The sequence below is a fragment of the Kogia breviceps genome, chromosome 13 (assembly GCF_026419965.1).
Source record: "Kogia breviceps isolate mKogBre1 chromosome 13, mKogBre1 haplotype 1, whole genome shotgun sequence".
NCBI classification, from domain to species: Eukaryota; Metazoa; Chordata; class Mammalia; order Artiodactyla; family Physeteridae; genus Kogia; species Kogia breviceps.
In genome coordinates, this window is record NC_081322.1 from 89,937,115 (window position 1) to 89,954,915 (window position 17,801).

Sequence of the window (17,801 nt, forward strand, 5' to 3'; positions counted from 1 at the left end):
CCTGTTCTGGACTGGCCCTTTCTAGAGTGTGACTTGTTTCTGTAGCTTCAAAGCCGTGACGGGATCCAGCAGGACCTCGTAAGCAGTGCCGTGTGTGTCCTGGGCCCCGTACTGGTAGCGGAGGAGGAGCTGGGACAGCCTACACCTCTGCACCCTCAGTGCCAGGTCCCCTCAGCCTTTCCGTCCTTGGCTTGGCCAGTGCCGGTCTTCGCCTAAATCAAGTAAGGGTTAAAAAATTGTGACTTCTGAATTCTGCCATTTCTTTCACATTTATTGACTGGAATTCTTTAAAAAACAGAAACACATCTTCCTCCTTTAAGCTACAGGAAAGCAAAAGGAATTATTAATTCTTTGACTTTAACTGCTTATTTTCCGACTGAGGAGTTGGTGCCCTTGTCACCTCCATTGGTAACAGTGATTTTGGTTTTGTTTGGGTTTTCTCATTTCTGTTTACTGTCATTATAAACTTGAGGATTTTCATGGAGTCTGTGTCTCTGTCAGTTGCAGCCTTTATTCTTGCTGGTATTCAAATTGTCCAAATTTGGCCAGATCCACCTTTTGTGTGGCTAGAGGGTTTTTTTTTTTTTTTTTTTGAGAAGTTTTTTTTGAGAACTTCCTTGTTTAATGGCATAACAAGGTGTCCCAAACTCATCTTGTCCATTTTGTGACCTATACCTGGATTAAACCATTTCTCCAAGGAGCCTGGTTTCCTTTTCGTGGAGAATAGTTTTTAGAGACAGCAATCTAGGTGCCAGAGATGCTTATTTTTACAGCCTGTCTTTTGCGTCATGACCATTTTAGTGGCAAGAGCTAGAAGATATTTTTCTGTGGGGAAAAAAATCCATGAGTTTCTACTGATGTTTCCAGTTCAAATTTGGCCCTACTGGGTTTATATGTAATTACTTTGATTTTTTTAAAAAAATTAATTAATTTATTTATTTTTGGCTGCGTTGGGTCTTCGTTTCTGTGCCAGGGCTTTCTCTAGTTGTGGCAAGCGGGGGCCACTCTTCATCGCGCTGTGCGGGCCTCTCACTATCGCAGCCTCTCCTGTTGCAGAGCACAGGCTCCAGACGCGCAGGCTCAGTAGTTGTGGCTCACGGGCCTAGTTGCTCTGCAGCTTGTGGGATCTTCCCAGACCAGGGCTCGAACCCACGTCCCCTGCATTAGCAGGCAGATTCTCTACCTCTGCGCCACCAGGGAAGCCCAATTACACTGATTTTTGAAAGTCTCTTTTCTCTTACATTGAAAATTGTGTGTTGTAACTATATTAATACAGTACTTGTTTACTTCATTCTATCATGTAGTTATTGTATTAGACATAATGATACTAATATTATTACTAACAATAGGGCCTCTGAATAAAGATTAATATTTTTTCACAAAATAATTATCCTTAGAATAGAGTCTACTAGGAATGTAAAGTCAAAACGCTTTGCTAAGATCACTTGAAAATCAGTCTTATGTTCTGTATGGCAATGTGGCCAACTTCATGTATAGTTAGACATTAATTTCTGTTTGTTTTAAATTTTTAGTGTTTACTTTTCGTTTAAGTTTTAATTTTTATTATTTAAAATAATTAAATGGGTCCAGAGTTGAAGCTATGTAATCAAGTGGATTTAGAAAGGCTTTGCTTCCATCTTTTATTGCATTTTGGTTTATCCACTTTAGGGAAGGTTTCTTTCTGCAGATATGATCAGGGATGTGTGTGTGTGTGTGTGTGTGTGTGTGTGTGTGTGTGTGTGTGTGTGTGTCTTGCCCTTTCACATAAAAGATGCTTACCATATATACTGTTTTGTTCCTTGCTTTTTTCACTTAACTGTGTACTTGTGCTCCGTGCCATTGTCCACGGTGTGAAGAGTTTCCTCATTTCTTGCAGTGGCAGCATTTTATTCCATTATATGAAGGGACCAGAGTTTATTCAACCAGCATACCTTGCTGCATCATTTCCAAACTTTTGCTGTTATAAATGGTGCTACAATGAATAACTTTGCTAGTGTATCTTTGGGACAGATCCACAAAAGCAGAATTGCTGTGTCAAAAGGTACATGTTTATCTCATTTTGCCAGGTATTGCCACAGTTCTGTTCCTTGGTGTACCTTGTTTTGCCAGCCCCACAAATAGAGGATGTTGTCAAACTTGCAGATTTTTACCAATTTGATTGAGAAACGGCATCTTATGATCTTATTTTAAAGTATTGAAGTTGTTTTATCATTCATGAGGTGGTTCATCCTTTTTTATACTTGAGTCATATTCACTTCTTTGTGAACTACGTGTTGAGACTTTTTTTGCCCTTTTTTTTTTTTTTTTTTTTGTGATACGCGGGTCTCTCACTGCTGTGGCCTCTCCCGTTGTGGAGCACAGGCTCCGGACGCGCAGGCTCAGCGGCCACGGCTCACGGGCCCAGCCGCTCCGCGACATGTGGGATCCTCCCGGACCGGGGCGCGAACCCGTGTCCCCTGCGCCGACAGGCGGATTCTCAACCACTGCGCCACCAGGGAAGCCCTGCCCATTTTTAAATGGGTTATTTTTTTTCTTCTCAAATTTTAGAGACTCTTTATATATTACATTATATTTCTTTCTGTCATGTAAGTTCAAAATGCTTTTTCCCCAGTGTGTCACTGGTCTTTGGACTTCACTTATTGTGTGCTTTTTTTTTTTTTTTTTTTTTTGCCAAATTCAAGTTGTTGGGTTTTTTAAAATTTATTTTTATTTTTGGCTGCGTTGGGTCTTCGTTGCTACGCCCAGGCTTTCTCTAGTTGTGGCGAGTGGGGGCTACTCTTCGTTGCGGTGCGCGGGCTTCTTATTGCGGTGGCTTCTCTTGTTGCGGAGCACGGGCTCTAGGCGCGCGGGCTTCAGTAGTTGTGGCTCGTGGGCTCTAGAGCGCAGGCTCAGTAGTTGTAGCACACGGGCTTAGTTGCTCTGCGGCATGTGGGAATCTTCCTGGACCACGGATCGAACCTGTGTCCCCTGCACTGGCAGGCGGATTGTTAACTACTGTGCCACCAGGGAAGTCCCATCAAGTTTATTTTTATGTAGACAAGTTTATTAACATTTTTTAAATTGCTTTATGATGACATCTATAATTTTTAAAGTGTGGGTTTCCATAAAGATGTTTATTTATTATACAAGTTTTAAAAGCAATGTGTAAAACTATACTAACACTGTAGAGATGAACTTAAACTATTCATAGAAATGCTCTCTATGATTATGGTAAGACTGAAAAGGAAGCTGAATCTTGGGGTTGGAAAGCTATGTAATCCCATTCACAGGAACCAGCCTGGCTCAGAGGATACACTGATGTCATTTTGTGTGTGTGCCTGAGTGAGAGAGAGAGAGTAGGGCTGCCAGATTTGTAGATCAAGGAAATGCATTAGTCATGATGTGTCTGGACTTTTATCAAGGAATTCAACAATGTCTTTCATCCTGTTCTTCTGTTTAAGGGCTGGATCTAAAGTACAGTGAGATGAATTAGGAACCGGGTGATTCGTTTTACCCAAAGGCTGTTGTTTAACAGATAAGCGCCAAGCTGGAGAAAGGTTACTGGGTGGACTAATGGGGCAGTGACTCAAGACTTGTCATTTTACTGGAACCTCATGTGAAACAGCAGTATTAAGTGGTCTCCAACAAGCTAATGTCATCTTAAATTGCATTAATAACAGGTATGGTATTAGAATTAACAGTATATTTGCAGCTGGTTAGACACACCTGGAGTTCTGTGATCAAGTCTGGAAACTATTTGAGGCTTGGAGGCTGGAACATGAATGTGTTCAGGAGAGAAGTGAACACAATAGAAAGTGGATCTGGGATTATGTCCCAGGAAGAAGACGTGGATGAATGGGAATTAGAATGCGATGTTGAAGAGGTTCCAGGCTTATTCTGAGTCATGGGTCCCCACCGGGACAGTTTTATCCCCTGGGGAGTCTGTGCAGGTATCTGGAGACATTTTTGGTTGTCACAGCTGGGTGGGTGATGCTGGCATCCGGTAGATAGAGGCCAGGGATGTTCTAGGCAGCCCGCAGAGCACAGCACAGCTCCCACAGCGAGGAATCAATCCAGCCCCAAACGTCAGAAGCCCTTTTCTCCATCTAAACCCATTTACAGTGACCTGTAGTAAGAAAGAACTGCCTGTTTCCTAGGAGCCCAGGCCGTGCACAGGAGCTGATGTCTCCTCACCCAGAGCGCGTGGTGTCTGGGAAATCTGCTCTGCCCTGCTGCACGTCATCAGTGAATGGAAAAGAATGATCACTCATAAACCACGGTTTGAATACAGGTCTAAATGATACCAACAGGCAAAGTTAAGCAGTTGGCAAAGCAACATGAGATGAATCTTGCTTTTGTATAAGGCGGTACTTTCTAGATGTCGAGCTGCACAAAGAAAGCACCATTGCTTGGCTAGATGGTGCGTTTGTTATCACTGGAGATGTTCCAGGGCGTTCTTAACTGGAGGTCTATGAATACATCCCGTGGAATCTTTCAATGTGAATGAGAAAATAAGTACATCTTAACTTTCAGTAAATTTTATTAGCCTCTAACTGAAATTTAGCATTTTCTTCATTTATGAGTTTATACTCATATCTACTTCAAAATTGGAGTTGTAAAATTTTAAATGCATAAAATAAGATCTAGGCCTTATTTAATGTTAATAAAGAACACATATTACTATGTCACAGGTTTTAAAAATATTTTAATAATTTTATTTTAATGTCATTGTTCACTTTGCAATCCTTTGTATTTTATTTTATGCATTTAACATTTTTATTCTGAGAACAGTTGCATAGGCTTCACCAGACTGCTGAAGGATCCATGGCAAAGTTGGGTAGACCTCCGACCAGAGAGGTGGCTTTGAGGGTTGTTTTGTTTACCTCTGTGCTGCTCTTTACATCTGTACAAGTGCAGTACATAAAGGTTACAGTAGAAATAAAGATGGTCTTTAATCACATTTGTGATTATTGCTCTTTGGTCATATGGGTTTGATGTGTTCTATAAGTCGTCATATCTTTCGCTGCCCTAATGTATGTTGTGTGGTAGGTATTCAAATACAGATTAAAAATTCTAACAGGACCGTGGGGAAGACGTTGACTTTCTGATCCCATTACTGCTGGCTGAGGGCGGGTGGAGTTCCGGGTCCGACGCGGTCTCGCAGGGAAGCACAGACGGAACTTGCCTTGGAAGCGGGCAGACTTCCATGGCTTGCCGTCCTGCACCGTGAGCAGGCAGGTGTTAAGTAGGTAATGTTGGCGGTGATTACCGTGGCCTTGAGGAAAAACACGTTGGCTGATTGGTTTTCATGGCAGCCTGTGTTTTCTGGCAGAGAATTGTCTTACTTACAATGTTGACATGGTTGGATACTGGATGGATTTTTGTTAGAGTTCATAAAAGGGGCGAGATCTGCGTGTGTTCTCTCTGTGGGACGTGTGTGTTTTCGATCCGTTTTTTAGTCTAGAAAACTTCACTCTTATCCTGAAAGCTGACTTTTTCCCATTTTCAGTGAACTTGGTCTTCCTCAGCTTTGGTAAACTAGCCTCAATATGTTAGGAGAACAGTAGTTGGCTCACATCCAACAGGTGTGCGTTGTGATGTGTTAGAGATTCTGCCTTTATTTTCAGACAGAAAGATGTACTGGAATCATTTTATTATAAAGACCAGTCAGACGTGTGCAGGTATAAACTGTTCCTGGGTGAGGACTGCTGGGTCAGAGCAGCTGCTCTCAGGTGACGACTCAGGCTCGCTGCAGACACGGTGGGTTGCGTTCCAGATGCCACAGTAAAGCGAGGCACACAGATTTGTGTTGGTTTCCGGTCGCATATAAAAGTGATGTTGAGGGCTTCCCTGGTGGCGCAGTGGTTGAGAGTCCGCCTGCCGATGCAGGGGACACGGGTTCGTGCCCCGGTCCGGGAAGATCCCACATGCCGCGGAGCAGTTGGGCCCGTGAGCCGTGGCCGCTGAGCCTGCGCGTCCGGAGCCTGTGCTCTGCAATGGGAGAGGCCACAACAGTGAGAGGCCCGCGTACAGCAAAAAAACCCCAAAAAACAAACAAACAAAAAAAGTGATGTTGACATGATCCTGTAGTCTGTTAAGTGCACAGTAGCATTATGTCTGAAAAAACAATGTACATACCTTCATTAAAAAAGACTTTATTGCTAAAAAATGCTAATCGTTCATCATCTGACAACGCAGGGTTGCCACAGACCTTCAATTTGTAAAAACCGCAGTACCTGTGAAGTGCAGTACAGTGAGGTGTGCGTGTCGGCCAGTCTATGTCACGCAGAGTGACGGAGCCCTTTGGAGGCCGGGCGATGAACCAGAAATGATTGCTGTGGGCAGAAGTGGGTGAAGGTACTTTCCAGATAGTTCTTTTAAGCTTTCAGGAGTTTTTGTCTTACAAAAGTTTTAGGTAATGAAATGCATATAATTTTAAAAAGTATTCTTGAAGTACTGGTTGAAAAAATGGTTCATACGAGTTTAAAAGATAGTGTTTATACAAGTAAGATTGCAGAAACCCATATTCAGATATTTCTTCCATTCTCTACCTAACCTGTTGACATTCAAATGTTATTACTGTTTTTAACAACGTGAGTCACATGGCGCTTGTGCTGTTGATGGTTTATGTACAGTGATGTGTGTGTTTTGAAGGCACGGCTGTATCTTTTCTTAACATTTTGCCCCTGTCTTGGAGGCACCAGCCCTGGGAATAAAGTGTGTGTGTGATAAAGTGGTGGTCCTGTCAGTGGCTGTGCCCTCCGTGGGGGTTGGGAAGCTGATTACCTGTTTGCAGGTAGCATTGTGCTACAGGCTAAGACATGGATTTCAAATAACTGCTGAAAGTGAGGAGAAGAAACATGAGTGGAGCCTGGTTGCCCTGTTTAAGCTTTAGAGGAAGTCGTTCTGATTAGCTTGAGCCAAAGGAGATTTGGGGTCGCTCTGGTGAGTTTCTGCTCGTTTGGATAAGAAGGCCGATGATCAATTTCATCAACTAATGAGATATTGATAAAATATTTAAAAGCAAGTCTCCATCTTTAACTCTTGGTTCCTTGCTTTGGCTCTTTAGTATGTAATTTCATAATAAGCCTTCTCTTTTTTTTTGTCTGTTGTATTCTTTCTGATAAACGTGAAAATGCTTTTGTTTCAGAGTGGTTAACACAACCCCAAGCAGTGTTGCATTTCTGTTGTAGTAATCGTCAGTGATCATGTTTCTCAGGGAAGACTTTATGTAAAGGTGAGTATATACCTTTAGGAAAAAAAGAAAGGTGTTTTCCTGTCAGGAAAAGGAACCATCAAGGAAAGGAACCAAGTGGTTGTCATATTGTCTTTTCCTTCCCTCTGCACTGACTGGTTGTGATGGATATGCGGTGTGCAGGTGATGAAAGGGGGTTGGTTACTGTCCCACCAGCTCCAGACAGAAGTTTCTCCCTGAAAACTCGCTGCCAGGAGGCAGCACTTCACCCAGATACGGGAGGCCCTGCAACAAGTGCTTTTATTTTATTAAAGATTTTTTTTTTTTTTTAAGGTCAAGTCTTTTATTTATTTATTTATTTATTCTTAGCTGCGTTGCGTCTTCGTTGCTACGCGCGGGCTTTCTCTAGTTGCGGCGAGCGGGGGCTACTCTTCGTTGCAGTGCGCGGGCTTCTCTTGGTGGTGGCTTCTGTTGCGGAGCACAGGCTCTAGGCGCACGGGCTTCAGTAGTTGTGGCATGTAGGCTCAGTAGTTGTGGCTCATGGGCTCTAGAGCGCAGGCTTCAGTAGTTGTGGCATGTAGGCTCCGTAGTTGTGGCTCACGGGCTCTAGAGCGCAGGCTTCAGTAGTTGTGGCGCGCGGGCTCAGTAGTTGTGGCGCGCGGGCTCAGTAGTTGTGGCTCGTGGGCTCAGTAGTTGTGGCTCGCAGGCTCTAGAGCGCAGGCTCAGTAGTTGTGGCTCACGGGCTTAGTTGCTCCGCGGCATGTGGGATCTTCCTAGACCAGGGATCAAACCCGTGTCCCCTGCATTGGCAGGCGGATTCTTAACCACAGTGCCACCAGGGACGTCCCAGTGCTTTTATTTTAAATGCTGTTTTCTCTTGGGTAATAGGTGTAACCAACACTAAGGAGGGAGGAATCTTTTTTAAGGAAACATTTGCCTTTATAAAATTACAGTTGTGTTGGCTGCAGCATCATTAGAATTCCAGCTGGCTATTGATTGCAAATGTAAAGTTTTGTTTTTCAGAGTTCTGATCAGGTGAGAACAGACATCCACAGCTGGAGGCATCAGACATTGTTGCTGGAAGTTTTGACTCAGATGTGTTTTGATTTTTATTTGAGAAGCATTAGAGACCGAGGGAGGACCTCGACTATGAATGAAAGTTCCTCATCTCAGAAGAGCTGCTGTCTGTGGAGAGGCTGAGAGGAAGTCACCTTAGGAAGGGGCCCAGGCGCTGCTGGCGCTTCCACTTTATAGTTGAGGGCCTCCGAGCTCCCGTGGGTGATGGAGACCCCCTGAGAGGTGCGGCTGTTCTGCCGGGGTGCCTGCTCTCCTGCGCCCTGCACTGCCTCCCCCGGGTGTCCCCCTGCGCTGGGCTCGGCTCCGTGGGGAGTGGGGGCCGTGAGGACACCTGCAGCTGAGTGAGTGCTGTCCAGATCTCCAGCCCCTCTGAACCTTCGCTCTCAGCTACTCAGCTGTCCACTTGTTTCTTCTGGGGCTCCTCTGGTGCCTGCAGCCTGGCCACTTGGTGGCTGTGTGGTTGTGGCTCATGTGCTTAGCCTCTCTGGACCTCCTTTTTCTTTTTTCCCCTGTGCAGTGGGGATGCTGGTAGTACCTAACCCTTAGTTTGGGGAATTAAATGCTGCGCCGTCAGTACCTGGCACACGGTAGAGGCCATAACATATATTAGTTACAGCTATTACTGTGTGTGTTCGTTTGGTCACTACATGCCCAAGTTTTAGGTTCAGGAACTTGATTTTAGCAGTCTTCTCGGGTTTGATAAAATTCTGTGGACTTATTCACCCCAGCCAAAATTAGCTGAATAATCGAACAGAACGCTAATGTGTTAATTTACTAGGGGACTATCTCAGTAACTCTACTCTACTCACACGCTCCTGTGTGGTGTCAAGGTCACCAGGCAAACTGAAGTAATAGTTATTTATTAATACTTACGTAGTGCAAATGAAGTCAAATCAAAGGTAGCTTTTAGTGGCTACTTTATTTAGGCTCGACAGACCTGGAGAATTTTTTCTTTAAAAACATCAATAGAAATATCATTACTTCCCTGTAGACAGCTGTTGCATGCTGGAGACCTGTATCTGTAACCTTGGGTTTACTCTATTTAAAAAAGAAAACTTTTATCTCAACATTTTATGTAAGATCAATAGCCGAACCACATTAATAATGGAGGGTTAATATCTGTTGTTTTCTTTTTACCTGTAAAGGGTAGTAATCTGTATGTGAGGGACTTCCATGAGGGTGACTGAGGACACCGGAGACTGTCTCCAGGCTTGCCTCCCTCTAGGCGTTCTAGATGCTTTCCATCGTGTTCTCGCCCGGTTGGGGTGGGCAGTCCCTCTCAGCCACAGATGCTGCCTCTGTTCGTTCAATCTCTGGTAGTTGGGAATTACTTGTTGGCAGTTCTCTGGGAAGCTGGTGCTTTCGTGTCTTTTGGGACCTGTAGGTGTATCTAGCTGTTTTATTCTCATCACAAATGACGTATTTAGAAGCACGCAGTTATCAGAACAACTGAGCGCTACGGAGGGTAGTTTAGAGGAGGGGTAAGGGTGGCCCTTCAGAGGGGGCTGTTCGGTGCCGCGTCAAGGTGGTTTCAGGGCGGCGGTGGTGAAAGGAGCGGGATTCTGGGATAAAAATGTGACTCCCGTAATAAAAACTTAAATGTATGTAACCGAATTTCCAGACTAAGTGTTGATTTCTGTAGTGCTGTCTTAGGGGCCTGTGGAGAGGTTGGTCGGTGGGTCCCTGAGTGATTTCACGGGGCTGGGACCCCGGGGCCAAGGGAGCCATGTAGACAGTGTCAAGCGCCGTGCCTGGGGCAGAGTGCGTGCCGAGCGAGCCTTGGCTGTTACTGGTGTTGACCCGAACCTGCGTACAGATTCTGAGTTGAGGGGCATCTCTCCCGTGCGTCCTTACTTACAGCTTTTAGGGTTGCCGGACTAACAGCGAGATGGAGATAATTATTTTTAAAGGATATCAGCCTAATTTTTTTTTGCTGCTTGAGCCAAGCCAGACAAGGAAGACTCCTAATTCATTGCGCTTTCTCAGCTCTCACCCCGTAACCGTGGCCCTGCTGCATCCCCGAGTCTGTGGTTCAGTGGTTCCTCTGACACACACGCTCACTTCCCTGTGTTTCTCCCGGGGCAGGGGGACCGGGACGGCGGGTGCCCAGTGGGCAGGGTCTGGGCGAGCACAGTAAAAGCTTCGGGGCTAGAAACGTGCCTTACAGTCTCGTTTTTACGGTTTAACTTTCGAATGGGTACACCATTAACCCCATTCTATGAATAATATTCCACTTGCCTTACTTTTCTTCAGATAAATACTTGTCAGTTCGTAAATTTCAGTGAAGGTTAGGCTAGTGGACTGGGATGTGGACAAAAGCTTGACCGTGATGGTCTCTGAGCCCTGCAGGAAAAACGTGACGTCTGAGAGCGAAAGCCACTGCAAGGAAGAAAGCGAGGACTGATTTATCTGACTGGGTTTTAACAAGATTTGGGATGGATTCTGGATACATTTGAAGGTGGAGAGACTTGATGTGTCAGATGTGGCGCGGAGAGAAAAAGGGCGCGCGTTCCGGAGCACCCCGGCCGAGGCTTTTTGGTGCAGAGGCCGAACACAGAACCTCGGGAGTTTGCGGGGAGCTGTGCTTTGTTCTGTGTTCAAGGGAATAATGGGGTGCACAGGCACCCTGGACCTCACCCTCTCGCATCCCCAGATGAAGTGTAACCTACCAAACAAAAACGGATTCCCTTTGATGCGATGGTTCCCAGTCTGTGGGATGCGAGCTGCTGAGTCTTATTATTACGGTGATAGCAAAGGGCCTAAATAACCATCTTGTGATGGATTGAAAAGGAAAAAAAGGGAAGCCATGGGAAGGAGCCTTCCACAGTCGCTTGAGCTTCAGCCTGCCTTGAAGTAGTCTTTGGTTGACATTCTGTCGAATTTTTCTCTAGAAGTAAGGTTTTAAGAAAAATCCAAATTGTGTCTGTTGATTTGGGGCAAGTAGTTCATATTGAAAATTACTTACATTCCGCTAACGTTGCGTTTCCATTTATTCACATTCATGGTAGGATTGGGGTTAACATTTCCCCTTTGCTTTTAGAACAGTCTCTTCATTTAGACTTTGCAATCTCAGGATGGGATGGGACCTCAGGGACAGATAGGCATGGACTTCAAAGTTCAGTGATCTGGCTTTAACTCTGGATTTGCTACATAACTGCTTGAACAAGATACTCAAACTTCGTGAGTTTTAATGACCAAATCTTGAGGTTTGGGTTTGATCATAGTATCTACTTCACTGGTTTGTTATAAAGACATGATAAAACGATGCCTGTCCAGGTGTGCCTGGCACTTGCTGAAGGCTGTGACGTCAGGTACTCTACGGCCGTTACCTTATACTTGAGACACGTAAGGAGGAGACAGGTTGTAAATAACGTGTCCCAAGTCACATAATTAAATTTGAAGACATCATTTTAGGATGTTGTTTTTCCAGAAATGTATCATTTTGTTTTCCTTTTAGGATTTGGAGTTCCATGGAGTGATGAGATTTTATTTTCAAGATAAAGCTGCTGGGAACTTTGCAACAAAATGTATCCGGGTCTCTAGTACCGCCACCACTCAGGATGTGCTGGAAACGCTCGCAGAGAAATTCCGCCCCGACATGCGGATGTTATCATCGCCCAAGTACTCGCTGTACGAAGTGCACGTCAGCGGAGGTCAGTGGACACAGACGGGGCTTGTCGGCCATGTGTGCTCATCTTGAGACTATTACAGTCACTTGTCCCGGGGGCCCTGCTTTACGGCTGACCCCCTCTTTCTTTTTCTGGAGGGGCCGGGGAAGCAGTTAACAGGTTGGCAAAACTTGAGTATGTCTGCGAAATGTCCTCATAAGTTCCTAGCAGGTGCATTTGTTGGGAGTTAGAATGAATAGATTAGTTTTACGTATGCTCACTTCTCCAAAGATAAATAGCATAACGTTTCGTATTTGAAATTCTCCAGCAGATCTGTCACATACGTTGATGATACAGTAAGCTGCTTAATTTTGGAGAAGTATTTCATGTAACTCTTTTGCATAGATTACAATATTACAATTAACGATAACCCAGTGTTTTATGAGTACAGTATTTTATGAGTAAAACCCAGTGTTTTATCATGCTTGCTGTAATATTTTTGTAATGTGAAACGGTAACATTATTCTTTGGGAACAATTAGGGCATCTTGAGGAAACTCTCTTATGTAGTTAGTAATTTCTCCTTGTTTTAAGGTGTGAAATTTCTGAAAGTATTCTATATATCACATGGCAATTGAAGTTGAACTGATTAGAAATGTAGAAATTTATAAAATTTTTTATGAGTGCTTTTGAAGTACTGAGTCACCTGTTTTAAAAAAAAATAACAAATTCCAGTTAGTGCAGTAAACAAAGGATTGTATATAGTACAAGCCCAATTTGAATACCTGTTTAAGTTTCAGCCACAAAACCTGTTTGAACATAATTTATTTTTCTTATTTTCAAAAGTACAGCTTGCTTTGTACGTTTGAAACTGGGCTAAAATTTTTGTAGTGTGTGGAATTCAGGTGTCACCAAATGCTAACCAGTATTGTATTAGGTGGGCTGTATTTGTTTATCACTCTTTTAAGGTTACTAGGGTATCACCTACATAAATAATACCCAAACTAAATTTGACAATAGCGGATGGTCTCAATTTTGGATGTTTTTTTGAGGTTGAGTTCTCCTTTTACCTCAGAATCTTTTTAAATAGGTTACAAAGAGGAAAAAAGTATTTCTCACTTTCAGCCTCTTCTCGCTGCACCACTGGGTCAGTGGAGCGCTGCCAAGTGAGGTCTCTGGAATGCTATCTAACATTGCGATTGGAGATCTAAAAATGGAATGGGTTTGATTTTTTTTAAAGAACATTTTTTCTTTAAACTTCCTTTGCTAGATTTGTTTTTGATTAAAAAGTAAACTATGTTACTTGTAAGGGATGAAATCACAAGGGAGGTGTGTAAAGAAGGAAGTGTTCCCCATCTTCCCCTGCCCCGTAGTGACCACTAGGCTAGCCTGGCCATGCCCTTCGGCACCTTCATACCCCGCCAGGGTCTCAGAGAGGAGCAGACTCTGGCATACAGGTTCTCAGTCTCTCTGGGGTCACGGAGCCCTTAGTGTGTCAGTAATTTTTTTAGTGGCATCCCTAGGCCAAAGGAAATACCTAACAGCTCATTTTACTGCATAGATTCAGACAAGTTCATCGGGATTTATGCTTTAACAGCTTGGTGGATGTTTGAAAAAAGAGTACAGATCAAATGAAAGGAAAACTGAAAATTTCATTCTGTTCTTAATCATAGTTGCTCCCTGACGGGGCACGTGTGCCTCCTGGGCCCTGCCCAGCTCCTGGGCGGGGGCAGTGCCCTCCTTTCCTGTTCACATTGGTTTGCGGGCAGCGCTCGTTTCCACAGTGCCGTGGAAAGCCCGACGTGACCCCGGTGGGACAGTACGCAACCCGGCGGGGACCAGCAGCTCCTGCCGCATCCGGCAGGGGCAGCTCGTTTCCCTGGAAGTGCAACCTGCTCCGCAGTGAGCCGCTGGACACGGCAGCTGGTGTGTGAACCAGAGCGCTGGCCCAGCACCCCGGAAACGCCACTCTCATCCCTTCTCTGCGTTAGGGTTCCGTGTGTGAAGTCAACTGGAAAAGGAAAAAGGATTCTGCTCTTCTAATGTAAGGCAGAAGATACCTTAAGTTACAAAGTTGTAGCAGGGCCCTAATTATATTTGCATGCAGTAGTTAGGCACGTACGCTTTAGAACAGCTCACCTTGTTTTTGTTTTACTTTTATGATTTAGACTTAATTGTTCTTAAGATTGGTTCTCTAAAAAAACATGCCATGAGGGATTTTGATCCAGTGAAGATTCTGCAACACGAGCAACTTGGTAATTTTGGTTTGCAGCAGGAATTTGAAACTTCTTGATCCAATATGTGATTTATTACTCTTTTCTCACATTTTCAGTTGATAAAATAATGACTTAGAATTTGTTTTTCCTGTATTCTGATCATTAACACCGCTGTTTACCTGTAATATTTACTAAAAGCCTCTATAAATCTCTGTCTTCTCAGTTTGCCCCGTTGACTCTTGCTTCCTGTACCATTGTAATCCACCCCCTCTGTTCTCACTGCTTCCTGTCTTTGCTGCCCTCGTTGTGGTGCATCCTGGGTGCGCTTACCTGGCTAACCTTTGCCAGCTCTCAGCTTCTAGTAGGTGGTCAGGCTGTGCAGGGCCCTCAGCGGGCTGCCATGGAGGCTTGTTAGGTTTCTATTAAGGAAGGAAGTAGTCACTTAACACAGCACTTCATCGACAGAGAAAAGGCTGGTGCTTCATGGTGGGAGGGGCTGTGCGGGTCGAGGAGTGTGCGTTTTGGGGCGAGAATCAGAGGTGCGGGGGGAGGAGGGAGAGTGCAGTGATCACTTCCAAGACTGATGACGGTGGTGCCATTTCTTGACAGCATCTTAACATTCATATGAGAAGAAAAATCCCATGAATCCGTGGAACTTCTGTGTGATATTTACATTATTTCCGTATTTTCCAGTTGTATGTGAGGGAATTTGATTTATAGAAACAAACGTATGGCAAAGCCCTGCTTATATTTTTTTCTAGTCCATGTGTATTTCTCTTATTTTCTGGGTTAGACTCTAAATGTCAGGAAGCTGTGCCTGGTCCGTGTCTGGCGTTGGACGCGTGGTAGTACACATATAGTAGCACCAAAATACTGAATTAGTCATTGAAACTCTAACTTCACATTGTGAATTACACTTCAGCCTGTCAGTAAGTAATCAAGGTAACTAGGGATTTTTTGTCTATAAAATTGAATGTGTATCAGAATGTTGTATTGGCTAGTGCCATCAGATAACCACGGCTCATTTTTTTTTTCTTTTCATGTTGTGAAGAAGAAAGAAGATTGGATATAGACGAGAAACCCCTTGTTGTGCAGTTGAATTGGAATAAGGACGATCGAGAGGGCAGATTTGTTCTTAAGAATGAGAACGACGCCATTCCCGCTAAGGTGAGGCCTTGGGTCTCGGGCCGTGCTGTGCCCGGCCTGCGTCTGACCGCGCGTCGTGTTGGACAGGGGTTCATTCTCTGTTTTGCTTCTCTTCCTAAACTACCCTTTTACCCCCGTCCTGGAACATAATTTAAAAGTAGCCCGGCTTCTCTCTGCTTCATCCTCTGTTTCACTGAATAATCCAAAATATTACTCCTTCCTTTTCAAAGAAGAGTTATGTAAGCTTTTGTTCCTAAGAGACTTAATGTTCAAATCAGCTTCAGGTTCTTTTCCCTAAATTATAAAGTCAAAATAGGTTTTAATAAGAATCAGAAGGGAAAATAAAACTTTAATAACCTATTTATATGTGAACTTTTAGATACAACTTAATAAGGCATATTTAAGACCTTTTTCATGTTATATGTGTAAGGTTAGAAATTAGTAAACTTTCTTGAGTTTCTTTGGATGATGAAATAGAGTGAGTCTAAAACTTTCTCAGGTAGTAGGATATCTGGAATTCCTGTGCTACTGTTCTTGTTACGTGGAATACTATGAAATATTGATACAATTTTAAAACAATTACAATTCTCTTTTAAGTCAAGTGGCCTCTTACACTAGAATTCAGTATTGACAAGTGATAGCAAATGCAGAGGTTAAGAATATTTTGAGAAAAATCTTGTATTTAATTTTTTGCCCCAGCAGACTGGGGGGAAAGTACCATTATTTACTTTCGGCAGCAGTTTTCACGCTGTCCGTGTCATGTCCTGTGTGTTCCTGTGCTCCAGGGACTTTTATTGCCTTTGTGGTGGATACATAGGATACAAGAATGGATGCTTTTGTGTGTGTGTGTGTGTGTCCATGTTTTATTTTGTTTCTGCACCATGATTTCAGCTGATGTACCTTTTCACAGATCCTGCTTGCTATGTAGTAGAACTCTTCTGGGGTCAGGATGACAGGAGGGTGCCGGAGTAGCTTGCAAGGAAACGGAGATGCTCACTCACAAAGCAGAAGGCAGTTTTCTTTCCTAATAAGATAATCTTTTATTATTCTTTACCAGCCGACCTGTTAAGTCATATAAAAAATAATTTGTCTCTGTGTCATCTGCTGGCAGGCCAAGTTATAAATTAAGAATAAGGAAACAAGTAAGATCTGGAAAGGAAATTAGAAGTTTTTGCACAAACACAATACTTATAACTTTGCTTCAAAAAAGCCAGTTTATTAAAGCTACTCTTAACATTTCTTTTGAAGTTAAAAAAAACATATTTAAAGTAGATGATGATTCAAACACTTAGTTATTTCCATATTTTCATTAGTTTCCTTTTATTTAAGTTACTTCATGTAAATTATTTGGATTTTTATTTGTTAAAAATAATAACTAAACTGGTGTGATTCCAACCCCAGTTTTCTAACTGGGTTTGGATTTTCTTGTGGGTTTGCTTCCTTTGTTATTAGTTTTGAATTAAGATAAAACTTACACACGGTGAAATGAGATCTTGAACGTGTAAGTTTTGATCAGTACACTCACGTAACTGTCGGCCCATCAAGACAAAGAACATTTCTCACCCCAGACCTTCCCCTGCTCCAGTGGCCCTGTTTCTGGCCGCAGCGTATGAGGTGAAGTTAGCTAAGCCGTAGATAGCTTTATGTCATTCTGTGTCATAGCCAGTGTAGTGATAATGTTACTTCTATCAGAAGGCTCAAAGTAACGGACCTGAAAAGCAGGAAAAAGAAGGTGTTATCCAGAACTTCAAGAGAACTCTCTCAAAGAAAGAAAAGAAGGAAAAAAAGAAGAGAGAAAAAGAGGCAATGAGGCAGGCGTCTGATCGAGACGATAGACCTTTCCATGGGGATGACACGTAAGTTAATTTTGGAAATATTCCTGTTTCTTTTTGTTCTAAGCCCAGTGTTTTTCGTGCAGCAGACCTTGTTAAGTTACCAGGTAGAGGCCGAAGAGGGGGGTGCGCATCAGTTAAGTGCGCTGGGGCGTGTGCTGGGCCCTCGGCGTCGAGGGAAGCCGGCGGGGCTCTGACCGCGCAGCACGTGTCGCTCACGGGGCCGGCCTCGTCGCTGTGCTTGCTCTTCTGAAAGATGCGGGCTGTGAGCAGTGCTGCTGTTCCTGCGTACACTGCGGTGACAGGGCGCCCTTCGCCTCCGCCTGGCCTTTCCTCTCGTTTCTGTTGTTTTGGTCCTTAAGGCAGCAGTGGGTTCTTAGACACCCTCAGGTACGCTTAACACCTGATCAGAGGTGGGCAAGACCAGTGAGAAAAGCTGGTGTTCGCTTTTCAGGTTCAAATGGGCCATCAGGTTCGCTCCAGCCCCCGCCCGCTCCCCTTCCTTATTCTCTCACAGCGACCCCATCACAGATGTCTTTATCTGTCAGAAGGGATTTGAGCTTCTGACCTCGGAGCTGAGGGAGTAAGGGAAACCGCTGTGTTTCGTTACAGCAGAAAAGCTGGCCTTTCTCCTCACTCGGAGGCCCTGGCCTCGGGGTAACCTTGTCGGGGTTCAGTTCATTCTGTTACCGTGGTTTCTCTTAGGCCTCTTCCTTGCCTTAGACTTGATGGTATAGTGTTCTGTTCAC

General features: G+C 44.0%; 1 protein-coding gene across 12 annotated transcripts in view; it reads left to right on the top strand.

Moving 5' to 3' along the window:
• Window positions 1-17,801, top strand: part of AFDN (afadin, adherens junction formation factor) — a 135,974-nt gene that overhangs the window by 28,310 nt on the left and 89,863 nt on the right. For 5 of the 12 annotated variants that reach the window (XM_067011143.1, XM_059082995.2, XM_067011144.1 and 2 more), the window contains exons 2-4: window positions 11,709-11,904; window positions 15,126-15,241; window positions 16,913-17,076. In XM_067011143.1, the coding sequence (XP_066867244.1) occupies window positions 11,709-11,904; window positions 15,126-15,241; window positions 16,913-17,076 (476 nt within the window). The remainder of the gene's footprint in view (window positions 1-11,708; window positions 11,905-15,125; window positions 15,242-16,912; window positions 17,077-17,801) is intronic. The other 7 variants (XM_059082996.2, XM_067011145.1, XM_067011151.1 and 4 more) reach the window with 3 other exon arrangements.